Here is a 17194-nt window from a genome sequence, read left to right as displayed (position 1 = left end):
AAATATTTGTCGCTGCATGTTGCACAATCTAAATATACTTAAACAAAAATAATAAAAAACGGTTAGAGCTTACGATAATTCTACCAACTTAAATTTGATGATGAATAATGCAGTGTAGGCTTACTTCTGTTCACCTCTTATCATTCTTCACAACCATGTCACATATATTTTATTTTTACTTAATACTTTCGAATGATTTTAGTAACACCATACGAATCATTATCAAAACTGTATTTCGAAGCTAAAATCAAAAACGGTACAACTATCATAAGCCAAAAACGTACCTATATATTGATATTGTTTAGACTCGACTTATTTCCAATAAAGCCTAAAAAAGGTTGGCAACTCCTTGTTTATCATATCCGGCCGGTCTTGCCTTTCTCTTTTATGCCGGACTTTCTGACTAGGCACAATTTCTAAGTTACATATTTCAGAACATAAAACTAGAAATTGAGCGCGTTTTGAATAGAATAATAGTACTAGTCAGAAATAACGGTTATTAAATGACTGCGTTACATACATGATATGCAAATATTCCGACTGCTTCTATTTTATTTTATTTTTTTGCGGAACCATGTTGAACTTGATGTTCGAGTTCGAAACGAGAAACAAGTTTATTGTTAACTAGTGATCGTCCTAGGGATATGTATTGAAGACCAATGGATTAAGGATGAAAAACTGCTATACCTCCAGAGGTGTGAGAGGCGTAGATATATAAACAAAAAAGTTATAGTCAATAGACGGTCTTTCCGGGTAGACGGTCTTTCCCACACTGACCTTACCTACCTGTGTTGTTTCGTTAATGTCGTATGATAAATATCATAAATTAAATATAACAAGATCATACCATCCCATACATTAAAATGCGACCACCTAAGACCGCGCTTACACTCCACCACACATAGATGGCGCCACAAAAAAAAAGTCTTGTAGCTTTCGATTATACTTGTAGATGGCGTTAAGTGTCACTTTTGACATAGATTTACGGCTCGGAATTGACACTTAATGCCAATCTACAAATAATCGGTGGCAACAAGGCATTTTTTTGTGGCGCCATCTATGTGTAGTGGAGTGTAAGCGCGTTCGTAGACCGTCGCATTTTAATGTATGGGATGGTATGATCTTGTTATATTTAATTTATGGCTTTATACACTCTACAGGTTTATGTATGTACCTTAACATTACTTAAAAAATGTTGAGTCTGTATATTTATGCTAAAGATTGCACCGACTCTATTCGACGTAGTACCTATAGTCGTGTCATGTCGTGCTGTCTTAGCTTGGACAGTCTATAAACAATATTGAAGTGCAAATAATTTTATTGTCATTTTACAATCAATATTCAGCCGGTGGTTGTTTAGGCATGTAAGCATTAAACAAAATTATATATACAATAATGACTACAACTAGATAAGCACTGTTCAAAATATTAGCCACGTTCATCCAAATCTCTTTATTGTTTACATTATTAGTATCTTTAGCATCAGGATCTACTCTCCATCTTGGTAAAATCAAGTATCGACCAAAGCTAAAAAATACTTTATTTGATACTAAAGATACCCAATCAAACGGCACAGTTTTTCTTTTAACAATTTTGCTTAAAACAAGAGTGAAAAGCACTGAAGTTATTGTCAAGATTATTGAATCACGGATGAAGAATAAAATGACAGGGGTGTCACCACTGTGCTTTGGTAAAAACTCGTCAATAAAAAACAAGAATGTAAAATGACCTATTAGACTAAAACACGAAAATCCCAAGCGGATATAATCATTTACAGTCAATAGAATAGATGTTATATTCAATATAGAAAGGACGAAACAGGGACCTGTCAATACAACAATTATACCAGACGCTTGTCTCTCCATTGTCAATGTAATGGACAACTGTACGTCTGAATTCGGGTTTTCCTTAAAGTTATTCATCATTATGTACCAACCATTACCATATTCTGCAAGACCAAGCGACATAGCTTTTCCTTTAAAACTAAATCGGGAAGTAGTAAGTCTCTCACCATCTCCGAACTGGAGGGTACAATTCTGAACGTCGAACGGCCAATCTCTTAATTTAGCAATGCAAAATGATTCATAAATTAGTTCCGGAACACACATAACTTCTCCGTTATTTTGGACGACGCATTCTTCTATTTCCATAGAAAAGTAGTCCGGTTCGACGCTGTTAAGAAGCTTTAAAGAAGGCGTCCAAATATCCGTTGGGAGCACGATCATTTTTTTTATTCCTCCGTAGTCTTCTGGCGACCAGATGAGGCGTTCGTCTCTCCAGATCATCCGAGTCCACATTTTAGCTGTGAACCTGTCTGCATATTCATCAAAAGCGAATGTCTTTAATTGGAAATGCACTTTGACTGGAACACAAGACTGGTTTTTCGGCGGCTGTCTGAAGTGATAGTCTTTCATTTTATCCATGTGTAGTTTCTTGTCCCATGCGTCTTCTTTTGTTACCAACATCACGCAATCTTGTGCAAACGTGGGATAAAGTATGGCGAGGAATATTAGTAGGACTCTTTCCGAGAACATGGTTTGGCCGTGTCAGTTTCAACACTGAGCCGAATAGAACTTGATACAGTAACGCCCCTGATGTTATCGTCTGTCATTTGACACCATTCGCATGTGGTTCATAGTTGGTTTGGTTATCATTGTTATCAACTAAAGATGGTCATGTCTGGCCTGTCAACTGTTGAATATTATTGATGCAGAAATTGTGAATGAATTCAATTGATAAATTCGCCATGCACTTTTGCATCTGATAGTACAATGATGGCGTGATATTTGTTCATCGTAGCTGAATAAGTTTTAGGCAGTACGCTTTTGTCACCTAGTATGAATTAAGAAAATGCTTAATTTAGTGTCTATTATGTAGGCACTTATTTTTAGTTTTTCTTCTAGAAGTCATTTATTTTTGTCAAACATGTCACGATAGAAATTCAATTCGTCCATCCATAAAATATGAAAACTATGGTACTATGAAGGAATCTACTTAATCAATTCTAGGCGTACTCGTATAATCATCATGAGGCAAGTAAATTGAATACATAATAATATAAATTATAACACAAACAATGAAAGCAACGCTGTTAATAATATTAGAAAATCAAACCATTCAGTTTGTTGACTTAATGAGTCCAAGACAGTTTTGTTAGTATTGGTACCACTCCACCTTGGGAACACCAAGTACTCACCGTAACTATTAAGAACAAACGAATTAAATGAAGTAATTAAAACAGGTGGAGAAAATTTACGCGAGCAAAAATATTTCAAAATCAATGCTAACACAGTAAAAATCAAAGTCAATGTCATAGAACCTATAATAAAAAGTAAAATTTTAGGAGTATCGATGCTCTGCTTCGGGATACATTGGTTGACTTGAGCTATAAATAAATAATGGCTGTACAAACTGCCACACAAAATCCCTAAGCGCATGTTTCCCTTCACATCCATAAGAAATGTTATGATTGTCAGCACAGACATCACAAAAGCTGGGACTATTATAGCTGCTTCCAGCCCTTCTGCTACTCTTTCTAAGCCAAATTCTATAGAAGCTTGATATTCTCCAGTTAAATTTAAGTGTTCTTGTGAATATACCAGTCTCCAGGCAGTGTACGCACCTTCAAAAGACAAAAACCTAAGTTTTGTAAACACAATGTTTGCTTCGCTCTGCGTCCATGAGCCATCATCTATCTTTAAAACGCAATGTTTTCTGTCGAACGGCCAATCTCTCATTGCATTACTGCACATGACATTATGTACATTAGCTTGTATACATTTCACACGTCCAGTATTATTCACTAAGCAATCATAGATATGTATTAAACTGTCGGGTTCTGAAATCTCATAGTTTTTGATTTTTAATTCTGGAGTCCAGATTTCATAAAAATTTAGAACTGTACTCTTAATACCTTTATTATCGTCTGGATCCCACTTCAATCGAGCGTCGTCCCATTGAAAGATGTTCCAGCTGTAGATAGTAAGTACTTCTTCATGAACATCAAATTGTAACATCTGTATAATGTAAGCCACTTCTACTTCCACACGGTTCGTTGTATTACTATTTGGCGATTCACTAAAATCGTAACAATCAAGTAATTTTGTTTTCAGTCTCGCTTCGACGGGAATTTCTGATGGCCACAAGGACTCCATGGCACAGTTTTGGCAATAACTAATGTTAATAACTGTGGCTAGTACAAAAATGTATGTGTACGAAGCCATGTTTAGTAGCAAACTGCTTTTTACTCGTTGTAGTAATGGCATCAGGGAATTTGAGATGTTAAACGCCCACTTTGAGATAAGGAGGAGTTTTTGTTAAACTATTAGTAGTCATCTTCGTCAACAGTTCGTCCTTTCTACCTGACTCTAAGGCTGTCTATGCCAAGTTTCATTGTGGTATACCTACATACAACAATGAAATTTGCAAAAATCTTGCAACTTGCTTTTTGACTATATCAGATCGAGCAAGGTGCTCCTAAATATTGGAATACATCTCTAATGCCATGCATGAAAGTGCGTTGTCTTTCCATATATTTGTGAGTGAGCGCTGTCCGTTTTGATACCTATATCAAGTGGAGGCTGTACTGCAAACTACTATATTTCGCAAAAACATGTATCTATTCAAAGGCCAAACTTGTAGGTATAAATACGAATTTTAGATAGTAAAAAAACACAATATCATTTACCAATATGGGATTTCGTTTCATACTTTTGTATTATTTTCTTAGTCAAATTATTTACTAAACACCGAAGTTACTAAGACTGCTTTAAGCTATATCAAAAACGAATGAGAGAACTGGCTTTTTTGGGATATACTCTGACAGCAAGTAAATGTAAGTAATTACCATTACAAATATACAGACACTATTAGAAATACTAATAAAGTGAACCCACTCTACATTCTGTTTCATTTCCGGATCTTGTTCAGTCACTTCCCATCTTGTTAATACTCCATATTTGCCATAACCATCTAATACAAAGTCATTACAAGAAATTATCCACATAGGTGGGTGAGTTTTCTTCTTTCCCAGATATTTAAAGAAAAATGATAATACAAAACAAATTACAGTTATAATAGTAGAACAGCTTATGAACGATAATATGACAGGAGTATTAGCACTATGTTTAGGGACGTGGTCAGCTATTACGTTAGAGAAAAGGAAATGGCTGATTATAGTCATACTTAAAATCCCTAATCGGTTCATGTCTCTATAGTCCAACAGGAGACCTATCACAGTTAACACGCTTAGCACAAAAGCTGGAACCAATATAATAGCTTCTAAGCCTTCTGCGAGTCTTTCAAAATGGAACTTAACGGTAAGCTGGATTCCTGTGTTCAAATCCCTGAAAACCTTTTTGCGAGTGATCATCCATCCAGCATTTAAATACGACCTATTCGTTCTATAATGGATTTGACTTAAGTTGAAGAACAATTTGGTTTCCTGAGGTCTCCACTGGTCAAACTGCAGCGTGCAACTCTTTGTGTCATAAGGCCAATTGGTTAAGTCAGAAACGCAGAAGACTTTATTATTATTATTATTATTTATTATTATTTTGCTAATGCACAGGCAGCTTAAAGCTGATACGTGCATGTCAATGTCCTGATGCACTTGTGTTCTGTCTCTTTGGTGCACCTTATGTAGCCTGTGTAGCTCATACCGCATTTGGTGAAGAATAATTCAGAATCAGCGTCTGCCGTATTGACAAGCTTTAGCCTCGGAGTCCAAACATCAAACCTTGAAACATAAAACCACTTTACACGCTCGTAATCCTCAGGCTTCCAAGTAAATCTACCGTCTTGCCAGAAGAATTTGTTGAAGGTGGTTAAAGTGAGTATTTCTTCTTCAGAATCAAAATTATAATATTGCACTACGTAGTACATTGTCACAACTAATATGTTTGAGCCGTTGTTGGTCGGGGGCTTCAAAATCTCTGGGTAGCTATTTAGCTTTTTCTTCAATTTCCTTTTAGGTTCCATTTCTGGTGATCGGATATTTAAGCGACATTCTTCGCAAAAGCCGAGACTTAAGACGGAGAGTGTTATGAACGCGTACAGATTCATGGTCACTGATGCAATGTGGATATTTAGTACGCCCACTTTGACTGCAAATGCAGCACATGTTGTGATGTGCAGTGTGATAAGCGTAGATTAAATGTCTATTTACTATCGACTGCCTGTCGCGTCGACGTACTTTATAGTCCAACACTGCTAGTTGCTGTCTGTAACTATGATCCCCAATTTCAAAATATGTAGTTAAGTTGTATTTTAACGCCGAGTGTGGAATTGAAAAACGAGCAAGCTCAGGATTCTAGAATCCTGAGCTTGCGAGTTTTTCAACGCACGAGAAGTAAAATACATTTGCACTCGTGTGTAACACAAAACTTTTCCCCTCACTATAGCGAGGAAAGTACAACGCAAAAAACGCGTTTATCACTGCTTCCAGTAGTTCCACTGTGCACTGGTGGTAAAATATCTTCATCACTAGATTAACCCACTTTTATAAATTTTAAAGCAGAAAATTTGCCTCTATTCAAGGTCAAATTACTTTATCCACTAGTGGATAAAATGCGTTTTTACCCGCTGGTATTAAAGGACAAAACACGTGTTTCCGAGCTAGTGAGAGGAAAAGAATTTAACCAATGGTTCTTTTCGTGGGACATTTAATTAGTCAGCCTTAGATCTACCAAATGATGTATTAAAAGACATACCTGAACGAAATATTTATAAAATAAAACTATGGAAACGGATTAAATCGCGTATAATGAATTTAAAATACATCCCGACGTTTCGAACTCTTTACAGCGTTCGTGGTCAACGGGTGACTGAGGAAAAATTAAAAATTCCAAAATTCCAAAATTCCAAAATTGGCTTGGGATCCAGTAGTACATCTGATAATGGAACAAGCACGACGAAGGCTGTGAGGCATTTGTGTTGTATGGTGTTGGACATTTGCAGTTTGTTTCTTTGTCAATTTTGTGTAGATTAATTGGTTAATTATTTTTTTAACAGAGTAATGGTAAAAATTTTTTGAATATTGTATAACTGGCTTTATTAATAGTGTGTGAACCTGCCTTAGAAATCTATATTATTTGTGGTCATGGTTCGTTAATATTTCTTGTAAGTGGGTAGCTTTTGCACATTTTTAATTTTTCCTCAGTCACCCGTTGACCACGAACGCTGTAAAGAGTTCGAAACGTCGGGATGTATTTTAAATTCATTATACGCGATTTAATCCGTTTCCATAGTTTTATTTCATGAGTAACTATCGCGGTAACCGAAGACAATATTTTGAAATATTTATAGTTAAGTTTGGTCCATAGTAGGGAGATTTGGGTTATAGGGGGTTTTACGGTACGTATTTAGATAAGTAGGTATGTATTCGCAACTGGTGCTACCCTCATTTTGTCGGTTTTTCCATATTAAATGGTATAGTGTCAAATCAATTTCAACGGCCACCTCCGCCGCTAGCATTAATGTTGGAGATGCCATTAAGGTGACGTAATTCATAACAATCAGCGCTACACTGTCAAGCACGTTGCTAATCATCATTCGCCTGCCCTTATCCCAGTCATTTGGGGTCGGCGCAGCATGTCTTTCTCTTCCATACCTCTCTATCACTCATCATTCACTTGTTTCCGTTTCATATCATATTTCACACAGTCCATCCACCTTTTTCTTGGTTTTTCTCTCCCATTACTCCCTTCGACATTCATTCGTAACACTTTTCTCGTTACTAGTCAGTCTTGACACGCACGTTGCTAATACGTAGTTATAATAAAAATTAATTAATAATTTCTGTTTTTTGACCATGTATGTCAATAAACATGATACATTGTTAATTCGTATTATTTTTTTATTTGGCTTCTGAAATGAAGGGAATCTATACCGACTGTAAAGTAGATACAATTTTGTGAATAGGAACTTTAATTAGGAAGCAAAGTAAAAAATAACACACAATATCAATTACCTACCAGTATGGAATTTCGTTCAGATACCTACGTTATTTATTGTTAGTGACATAGATTTACTAAACATCGAAGTTATTGCTTAAGCTATATCAAAAACGAATGAGAAAACTGGCTTTTTTGGGATATACTCTGACAGCAAGTAAATGTAAGTAATTACCACTACAAATATACAGACACTATTAGAAATACTAATAAAGTGAACCCACTCTACATTCTGTTTCATTTCCGGATATTGTTCAGTCACTTCCCATTTTGTTAATACTCCATAATTGCCATAACCATCTAATACAAAGTCATTACAAGAAATTATCCACGTGGGTGGTTGAGTTTTCTTCTTTCCTAGATATTTAAAGCAAAATGATAATACAAAACAAATGACAGTTATAATAGTAGAACAGCTTATGAACGATAATATGACAGGAGTATTAGCGCTATGTTTAGGGACGTTGTCGGCTATTACGTTAGAGAAAAGGAAATGGCTGATTATAGTCATACATAAAATCCCTAATCGGTTCATGCCTCTATAGTCCAACAGGAGACCTGTCACAGTTAACACGCTTAGCACAAAAGCTGGAACCACTATAATAGCTTCTAAGCCTTCTGCGAGTCTTACAAAATGGAACTTAACGGCAGACTGTATTCCTGTGTTCAAATTCTTGAAGACTTTGTCGCGAGCGATCATCCATCCAGCATTTTGATACGCCTCCATCACAAAATTGATATGGCTTAAACTGAATAACACTTTAGTTTCCTGAGGTCTCCACTGGTCAAACTGCAGCGTGCAACTCTTTGTGTCATAGGGCCAATTGGTTAAATCAGAAGCGCAGAAGACTTTGTGTTCTGTTCGGATAACGCACCTGATGTATCCTGTGCTGTTCACCCTGCATTTTGTGTAGAAGAAGTCAAAATCATCGGCGTCTGCCGTATTGATCAGCTTCAGTCCCGGACTCCAAATGTCAAAACTTGAAACTTGAATCCACTTTATATCCTTGTAATCCTCAGGCTTCCACGTTAATCTATCGTCTTGCCAGTCGAAATAGTTCCAGCTGTATAAAGTCAGTATTTCTTCTTCAGAATCGAAATTGAAGGATTGGAGTAAATAGGCTATTTTCACAACTACGCTGTTTGAGTCCTTGTTGATCGGGGGTTTCAAAATTTCGGAGTAGCACTTAGTGAGCTTTTCCTTCAATTTCCTTTCAGTTTCCATTTCTGGTGTTCGGGAATTTAAGCGGCATTCTTCGCAAAATCCGAGGCTTAAGACGGAGAGTATTATGAATGCGTACAGATTCATGATCGCTGCCGAAATGTGAAAATTTTGTACGCCCCCTTTGACTAAAAATGAACACGTGGAGCGATAAGTGAAGATTAAATGTCAATTTACTGTCGACTGTCTGTCGCCTGTCTACGTGCCTTTAGGCAATGGTTCCATCAAAAGCAAATAAGGTATTAAGTGACTTATATTGACCGGGATATAAACCGTGATTACCTTTTTGATATTTATTGAGGTCCCGATATTGCGACGCAGTTGCATGCATCATGATCACGGGAAACTGAAGACGGCGGGTGGATGTCAAAGTTGCGTAGACAGCACGCGATCTACCCTCATTAGGTATTAAGTAGCTATCGGTGATAGTAACGAACAAAAGATAATTACTTAGTCGCTCCCGTGTAAATAAAAAAGAGGCGATGGTAGCGCGAGCGAGTTATATTATATGTGTTCGTTTGTCGTTATATGTAGTAGGAACTTGTAATCAAAATAAGAAAAACACCAGCTCTAGTGTTGTTACTCTGACTGTGCACATGCACATAAATGTCCATTGTCTATAATTAAATGTGACCCAGATAAGTATTTATTGTAAGTAAATATTGATATTATTGCCAAATATATTGTTAGGCCGCGTTATTCGCCCACATTTCCTAAATAAATCTCCTTTTGCCCGTCAAAACCAAACCCAGAAGAAACACGATTAGTAAAATTCGCTAACGACAAAGATTTCAAAGGTAAAGGATAAAGCAACCTAATGTTGACGGAACATTCTGGTTTAATGTGTCTTGGTGCCCTTGGTGGAATAGAAACACCACATTTTGCACGTTCTGGAATGAAACGAGCGAAATGCTCGCTCATCTTATTGGTGTGCCATACTATCTACAGTAGCGGAATAGTACATTACTACAGAGGCCGGGACAAATGCGAGCGAGGCCGGATAGGTCTGAGGCGGGCAACCCCATTTCCCGCCGAGGTATGTATAGTGCTTTTCTCAAACATGGTATGAAATAAATAAAGTCTACTGAAAATAGTAACTTTGGATGGCTGTATCTCCTAAACGGTGCGTCGTAGCGCAAAAATAATCGAATTTTCGTTCCCCTTTAATGCCCCGTATACGCCTATAAAAAAACAAAAAATAAAAAAAATAAATAAAAAAAAACGAAAATTTTTTTTTTGTATGAAAACGCACCCAAAATCAAATATTGTCTAGGGCCCGTACCAGTTGCAGTCGGCACGTCTATAAAGCCCCTTATAGTTTTTTTTTAATTGGCTAAATACCTGGATGTTATGTCACAATTAAGTATCTGTGTTTGGAAATTAAAAAAGAAGACTTTGCCGGCCTATGGCCTGCAAGGTTTGTTTGAAATTCCATTATCTATCAATCGTCCTAGCCGCACCTGCAACGTCATACTTCGCTGCCAATTATAAGGCACATAACATCAATATTTCATACCATGTTTGAGAAAAATAATTTATCATATTTTTTCGGACACATTTGCATACTTATTTCATTAAGTTAAAAAAAACGGCTATTGCGATGTCGTTGAAATTTACAGTAAAATAGACGATTTGGACAACTTAAAGTTCATTTTTAAAACAATTCGTATGCCCGAGTTATGCAGGGCATAGCTGGGCACCGTTAATCAAATAGTTAACTTCGTTAATCGCTAATCCGTTACTAAAAAAGTTAACTTCGTTAATCGTTAAAGCGATACATTTCGACAAATTTAACGTAAGTTAAAGTTAATCGTTAATCCGTTAACACGTGAAAAAAAATGAACTTTTCTTTAAATATTTAGTTGCATCAGTATCCACTATAACGTATTATATTTCTGTAAAAGGCCGAAGTACAGCTAGCCTATTGAACTCTAGGCTGCACGTGGAAGGCAGTGATCGCCTGAGCTACTGCCAAGAGCTGTGTCAGGAGAGATGCTGGCGGTGACGGGACTGTTGTGGCACTTTGGGCGGTAGAGGCTATTAGGGAAGCGAATGTGGTCGTAAATAGGGCTCGAATTTGCTGCCCTATCACTACAACAGTCGCCATGGTAAAGCTTAGGATTCACCGAATCAAAGTTAGTAAAAGCAAATCCACGTGAAGAATACTTTTTTAGGTAATATTTCGGACTTTTAGCAATCGACATCGGTAAAAACCTAGGGTTTACCGGCAAATCATAGGATTTGCCGTACTTCGGGCTTTTATAGTAGCGTTCGGAACGTGTTTTTTGCAGCGCAGATGGCGCCTGTGCCCTACTAGATTAACGATTAACGGACTCGGAGAAATTTAAAACGAGTCCGTTAACATTTTTTCAAGTTAACTTAAAAGTTAATCCGTTAATCGAAATGTTAACTTCGTTAATTAACGATTAACGGATTAACGAGTTAATGCCCAGCTATGATGCAGGGTAGCCCTGTGGGTCTCAAATTGTAAAATAATGATGTGGTGTAATTTTCATACCGACTTCTGAGATCGATAAATCAATCCATCTGTATCATCGTATTGTTAGCAAGATTCGCTTTTTGTGTCTTTATAGGTAATAAGAAGTTCAATGTTAGTAAAATACACGATTGGTTTGTGTAAAGTCTCTATTCCGCATCAGGATCTCGTGGCTGCCCGCGGGCCACGTGCACTGGCTCATAAGACTCGTAAGTATTCAAATACATATTTGTAATGATGATACAATAGTTTTTTACTTGATATAAAAGTCTAATTTTAAGAATTTTCGACTTATTGTTTTCGATAGTAAGTATGACCAGTGATAGATTTTTTTTCACTACTGTATGTGGAGGGGTTGAGTTTTGCTCCTTTAATTTGGTGTTCGATGGTAGAAATGGCACTTGTCACTGTACCATAATATTTTTCAACTGGGATGAGTTCTGTTCCGTGACACATGAAAATTTTCCGTATTACATACTACTCGTATGTACGCAAAAGTTTTTTGAAATTATTTATATTTGGTCTAAAAATAATGAAATGAATATGTAAAAATGTAATTTTTCTTACTGCACCCACATTCGCGAATTTCTGTTTTGCCCTATGGTTGACTGGTAGAGAACGCCTTAAAGCATCAAGTCCGCCATTTGTACTTTTTTATTTTGCTATAAGGTTTAAATAAATAAATAAGAATGTTTTTGAATATATTGCATTATCAGTGTCTATTAAGCAGATTCCATCAAATATGAAATAATAATTTTTTTTTTTAATAACGCAATGTATGAAACAGCGAACATAATACTAGGGGCGGATGGGCAGACGTAAAATAGTATGCGTCATTCGGATATTTTTCAAGTAGGTACCTATCACAGAACTCATCTCAGTTAAATAATACTATACTGTAGCACCACTTCTAGTGCGTATGTCACGATTGCCACATCCTTTCGAAGTAATATATAAATCAATGGTTAAAGGTGGAAATGCAGGAAATAATGTGGCTATTCATTAGGTGGGAAAACACCTTTTTCCGCCTCAATAGATAGCCGGGAGTTATGGCCTGCCCGTTTGTACGAGTGATAATGTCTGTTTAGCCCGGTAATGTTATTTTGAAATGTTTTATTTTACTACTTATGGACCTTATGGTATATAAATAGTGCAGTGTGTAGTGTTTGCTTAAACTTTATCGGATTGTAGCAAATATCATTCGAATTGCTTTAATTATTGAATATAAATAAAAACAATAATTTACATGCAAATGATCATAGAATGGTTTTAAGACAAGTTAGATCATACTTAGTTAAGTTTTCGAAAGAGGGAGGGCGTTGTGCATATTTATTTGTGTTTTTCAGCTTTTTATTTGTATCTCGAAAACATAATAATATTTGTGATTGTATATTTTGACCCAGCAACCTCGTCAGTAGATAACCACAAAATTAAAATTTTGAAAAAACCTCGACACAGCGGTTTTCATGAAACATGGCTAAGAACACTCCCGACTATCTCAGCTTTCAAAAAAAAAACTAAATCTAAATCGGTTCAGCCTTTCGGGAGCTACGATGCCACAGACAGACACACACACACACACAGATAGACCAACAGACAGACAGACACGTCAAACTTATAACACCCCGTCGTTTTTGCGTCGGGGGTTAAAAATCCAAGTGTAACGTTGTAAACCACAAGAGTTGAAAAGTTCCCTACATAAAATTCACTCCTTTTTTTCTACTTACAAATTAGGTGTGTTTCACTATAGTTACACGTTAGTTTCATGTTTCCCCCTTCTCCCCCCTCCGAATGCACAATAGACGAGCAAGGATAATTTCCTCGCGTTCTTGCGGTGACAGCGTCAGGTGGGAACACCCCCATAGTAAAGCGTAGTCTACAACGCCAGCGCCTCAGTTTTTGACGTTTTAGAATAGGTACGTGCAAGGTACGTTACTAGATAGCCTAAGATCACCGCCTACAATTTGTCTGCCTTGCCTAAAGGTTGACTGGTAGACACCCGAGGGTAACACAAAACTTTTCCCCTCACTATAGCGAGGAAACTACAACGCAAAAAATGCGTTTATCACTGCTTCCAGTAGTTCCACAGGTGGTAAATCATCTTTATTACTAGCTAGATTCACCTACAATTATCAATTTTAAAGCAGTTAATTTGACTTTATTCAAGGTTTTTTTTTTTTTTTTATGGGATAGGAGGCAAACGAGCAGACAGGTCGCCTGATGGTAAGCGATCACCGCCGCCCAAGGTCAAATTACTTTACCCACTAGTGGATAAAATGCGTTTTTACCCGCTGGTATTAAAGGACAAAACACGTGTTTCCGAGCTAGTGAGGGGAAAATAAATAAATAAGTGCGTTTTTACATTATCCGATCCTATATCGGATGTAGGACCGTGATATTCCATACATTAATGCCACCATCTTGGATCTTTGCCTTAGAAAAGTTAGAAATCCTTCCGACATCCGATATCGGATCGGATAATGTGAAAACGCACTATACGTGACGATTTTTTGTTCTGGTATGTAGCCAATTGTTTGGGACCCAGTTCACTATCTCGGTACAACTGAACACATCATTAGCGTATCAAATAATCAATCTAATTCTCTGATAGCTTCCCAGAAGAAAAAAGAACGGATTGTACATTACGCTACAAGTGCGGAAATCCCCTCTTCACCCGTGTGTCGTACGACGTTTTATACATACTTAATAATTATGGTCATATTTAAAAATAATTTAAGCGGGTTACTCTCGTATTAAGTCGATCTAACGCTCGACATGTTTCGCTCCATTTCTGAGGAGCGTTTTCAAGAGTAACGACCCCGCCTCTACACGTTGAGAGCGCGGCGCATACTGAAACATGTCGAGTGTTATATTGACTTAATAATACGTGAGTAACCCGCTTTTTAAATATATCTGAGTCTCAACGGAGTTTTATACATAATACTAGCTTTAGCCCGCAGCTTCGCTCGCCTTAGAAAGAGACAAAAAGTGGCCTATGTCACTCTCCATCTGTTCAACTATCTCCACTTAAAAAATCACGTCAATTCGTCGCTCCGATTTGCCGTGAAAGACGGACAAACAAACAGACACACACACTTTCCCATTCATAATATTGGTATGGATGGTCATTTGAATTTCAAGGGAAAACGAAATTCCTCAAATTTTCACAAAGAGGATTTTCACTGCTTCAGTTAGTGTGAAACACTTATCAGTCTGCCATCGCCCGGGGCACCCGACGGATCTCTTAATAAGGTAAGGTAAAAAAAAAAGATTACTAGAGAAAAATATAAAAATACAATGTCGTTACTTTGTAATGACCAGCATTTGAAATTAGGTCAAACAATGAATAAAAATCGATTTTAGCGTAGTAGACGTATACTACAACATTCCACATTTACATTGCTGCAGTTTGTGTGAAACTACCCTATCCGCGAAGGTCATTTATCAGTCTGCCATCGCCCGGGGCACCCGACGGACTCTTAATAAGATAAGATAAGGTAAAAAAAATAAGATAACTGAAGAAAAATATAAAAATACAATGTCGTTACTTTGTAATAACCTAATAACCGGCAGCATTAACAATGAATATAAATCGATTTTAGCCAGGTAGGCGTATACTACAACATTCCACATTTTCATTGTTGCAGTTTGTGTGAAACTACCCTATCCGCGAAGATAAGATAAGATAAGGTAAAAAAAAAAAGATAACTAGAGAAAAATATAAAAATACAATGTCGTTACTTTGTAATAACCGGCATTTGAAATTAGGTCAAACAATGAATATAAATCGGTTTTAGCCAGGTAGACATATACTACAACATTCCACATTTTTATTGTTGCAGTTTGTGTGAAACTACCCTATCCGCGAAGGTCATTTATCAGTCTGCCATCGCCCGGGGCACCAGACGGACCTCATTTTTGTTTTTTTCTCGTAGATATTACAGGTACTTTGCGGAAATGTTACGATAGAGGATGATGCTGCAATTAAGGTGAACTGTTAAGGAAGTAGTACCTACCTACTTTTCATAAAATTCAGCGTTTGCAAAAAAAAAACGACTCGTGTATTAATTTATCGGCACTCGTTCCGCACTTCTTGTCTACTTCGTTAATTGTAAATTTTGTTACTCGCAATGTACACTTGTACAGTCCACCAATTGGAACTATTTGGAACCCTAAGCCACTCTATAACCATGTCATAATGACAAGCAGTAAGGCCGGCAACAGACAGTCTTAAAATTCATAATTAAATCTTAAAAAAATATTTACATGTATGAAATCTGTCAGATCAATCTGGAAATTCATAATCTTAAAAACCAAGAGTGTGTGTGGACAGTCGCGAAATATTATATATTCTGTAATGGAACTCCGTGCACTCGATTTGATTTTTGTAAGACTAATTAAGACTGTTTGTTGCCGGCCTAAGAGATTTCTTACAATCTCATTTATAGCGTCACTATGACAGAGTTTTACAGTGGCCTAGGGTTCCAATTGGTTGACTGTACATACATGAGTTTTTTCTCTTAGGCTTCCCACAGACAGTCTTAAAAATTCATAATCTTAAAAAAAAATTGTTGACACTGACAGATCTGTCAGTGTCAGATAAGAACTGTATTTATAATTTTTTTTTTTATGGTTTCTAACCCACAAAAGTGGGAAACTTACAGACACAGATAAGGTACTTATAAAGTCCTCTCAAAAATATACTGATTTTGATATATATTCTGATTTTGATAACACATGTATTGTTACGTTGAGCCAGATTTGGAAGGCAAAGCTATCTCAGCTTAAATGATTTTGGGAAGAATTGTGATCATAGAGTTAACCTCTTGTACGTATGTGATAAGGATATTCGGTCGGTATCCAAGTTTATAGCTTTTTTATTATTATTAGAAATGGGCTTAGGTACTGTTGGCCACAGACTAGCCAAAGGCAAAGACGTGGCCTACGATGGAGTGAGCTCGCCCAGAAGATGCCTGTTCACTCTTAATTTGAAGTTGTTGCCGGGTTATATGAGCTCGGAAATATAGCCGACGGCAAGGAATTCCACTCCTTGGCAGTGCGCATAAGAAAAGAAGAAGCAAAGCGCTTCGTGCGAATTCACGGAATTTCTACCAACAAGTAAAGATGGATTAAGCATCCTTAGGTTGCCGCCGTTGCCGGGTTAAGTAATAGGTATATGAGCTCGGAAATATAGCCGCCGGAAAGAAATTCCACTCCTTGGCAGTGGCAGTGTTTTAAACCTTTTTTTTATGGGATAGGAGGCAAACGAGCAGACAGGTCGCCTGATGGTAAGCGATCACTGCCGCCCAAGGACACCCAAAACACCAGAAGTGTTGGAGGTGCGTTGCCGGCCTTTAAGATGGGTGTACGCCGTACGTTCTTTTCTTGAAGGTTTGATCTCCACGCAAAAACGACGGGGTTTTATAAGTCTGTTTGTTTGTCTGTGTGTGTGTCTGTCTATAGCGTCATTAGCCTTCGAACGGATGAACCGATTTAGATTTCGTTTTTTTTAAAGCGGAATAA

General features: G+C 37.1%; 4 protein-coding genes across 4 annotated transcripts; all 4 read right to left on the bottom strand.

Moving 5' to 3' along the window:
* Nucleotides 1-1300: 1300 nt before the first annotated feature.
* Nucleotides 1301-2949, bottom strand: LOC125237443 (neuronal acetylcholine receptor subunit beta-3-like). Its single transcript, XM_048144511.1, has one exon. It carries the CDS (start codon nucleotides 2532-2534, stop codon nucleotides 1335-1337), a length of 1200 nt encoding a protein of 399 aa, XP_048000468.1. The 5' UTR covers nucleotides 2535-2949; the 3' UTR covers nucleotides 1301-1334.
* A 41-nt stretch (nucleotides 2950-2990) lies between these two features.
* Nucleotides 2991-4313, bottom strand: LOC125237442 (neuronal acetylcholine receptor subunit alpha-4-like). The gene has a single exon (XM_048144510.1). It carries the CDS (start codon nucleotides 4263-4265, stop codon nucleotides 3063-3065), a length of 1203 nt encoding a protein of 400 aa, XP_048000467.1. The 5' UTR covers nucleotides 4266-4313; the 3' UTR covers nucleotides 2991-3062.
* A 135-nt stretch (nucleotides 4314-4448) lies between these two features.
* LOC125237544 (neuronal acetylcholine receptor subunit alpha-3-like) lies at nucleotides 4449-6212 on the bottom strand. The gene is made up of 2 exons (XM_048144670.1): nucleotides 5612-6212; nucleotides 4449-5525 (listed from the first exon to the last, which is right to left on the bottom strand). The coding sequence occupies exons 1-2, from the start codon at nucleotides 6061-6063 to the stop codon at nucleotides 4769-4771; spliced, it is 1209 nt and encodes a 402-aa protein (XP_048000627.1). The 5' UTR covers nucleotides 6064-6212; the 3' UTR covers nucleotides 4449-4768.
* A 1746-nt stretch (nucleotides 6213-7958) lies between these two features.
* Nucleotides 7959-9267, bottom strand: LOC125237491 (neuronal acetylcholine receptor subunit beta-3-like). Its single transcript, XM_048144600.1, has one exon. The coding sequence runs from the start codon at nucleotides 9259-9261 to the stop codon at nucleotides 8050-8052; it is 1212 nt and encodes a 403-aa protein (XP_048000557.1). The 5' UTR covers nucleotides 9262-9267; the 3' UTR covers nucleotides 7959-8049.
* Nucleotides 9268-17194: the final 7927 nt, after the last annotated feature.

This window comes from Leguminivora glycinivorella, chromosome 21 (genome assembly GCF_023078275.1).
Source record: "Leguminivora glycinivorella isolate SPB_JAAS2020 chromosome 21, LegGlyc_1.1, whole genome shotgun sequence".
Taxonomy (NCBI): Eukaryota; Metazoa; Arthropoda; class Insecta; order Lepidoptera; family Tortricidae; genus Leguminivora; species Leguminivora glycinivorella.
This window is presented reverse-complemented; position numbering and strand designations above follow the sequence as displayed.

Bases quoted from the DNA above. Each gene is read 5' to 3' on its own strand.
- LOC125237443 (XM_048144511.1), bottom strand. From the start codon at position 2,534: ATGTTCTCGGAAAGAGTCCTACTAATATTCCTCGCCATACTTTATCCC.
- LOC125237442 (XM_048144510.1), bottom strand. From the start codon at position 4,265: ATGCCATTACTACAACGAGTAAAAAGCAGTTTGCTACTAAACATGGCT.
- LOC125237544 (XM_048144670.1), bottom strand. From the start codon at position 6,063: ATGAATCTGTACGCGTTCATAACACTCTCCGTCTTAAGTCTCGGCTTT. The intron at 5,526-5,611 runs GTGCATCAGGAC...TAATAATAATAA, and splicing joins ACCAAAGAGACAGAACACAA to AGTCTTCTGCGTTTCTGACT.
- LOC125237491 (XM_048144600.1), bottom strand. From the start codon at position 9,261: ATGAATCTGTACGCATTCATAATACTCTCCGTCTTAAGCCTCGGATTT.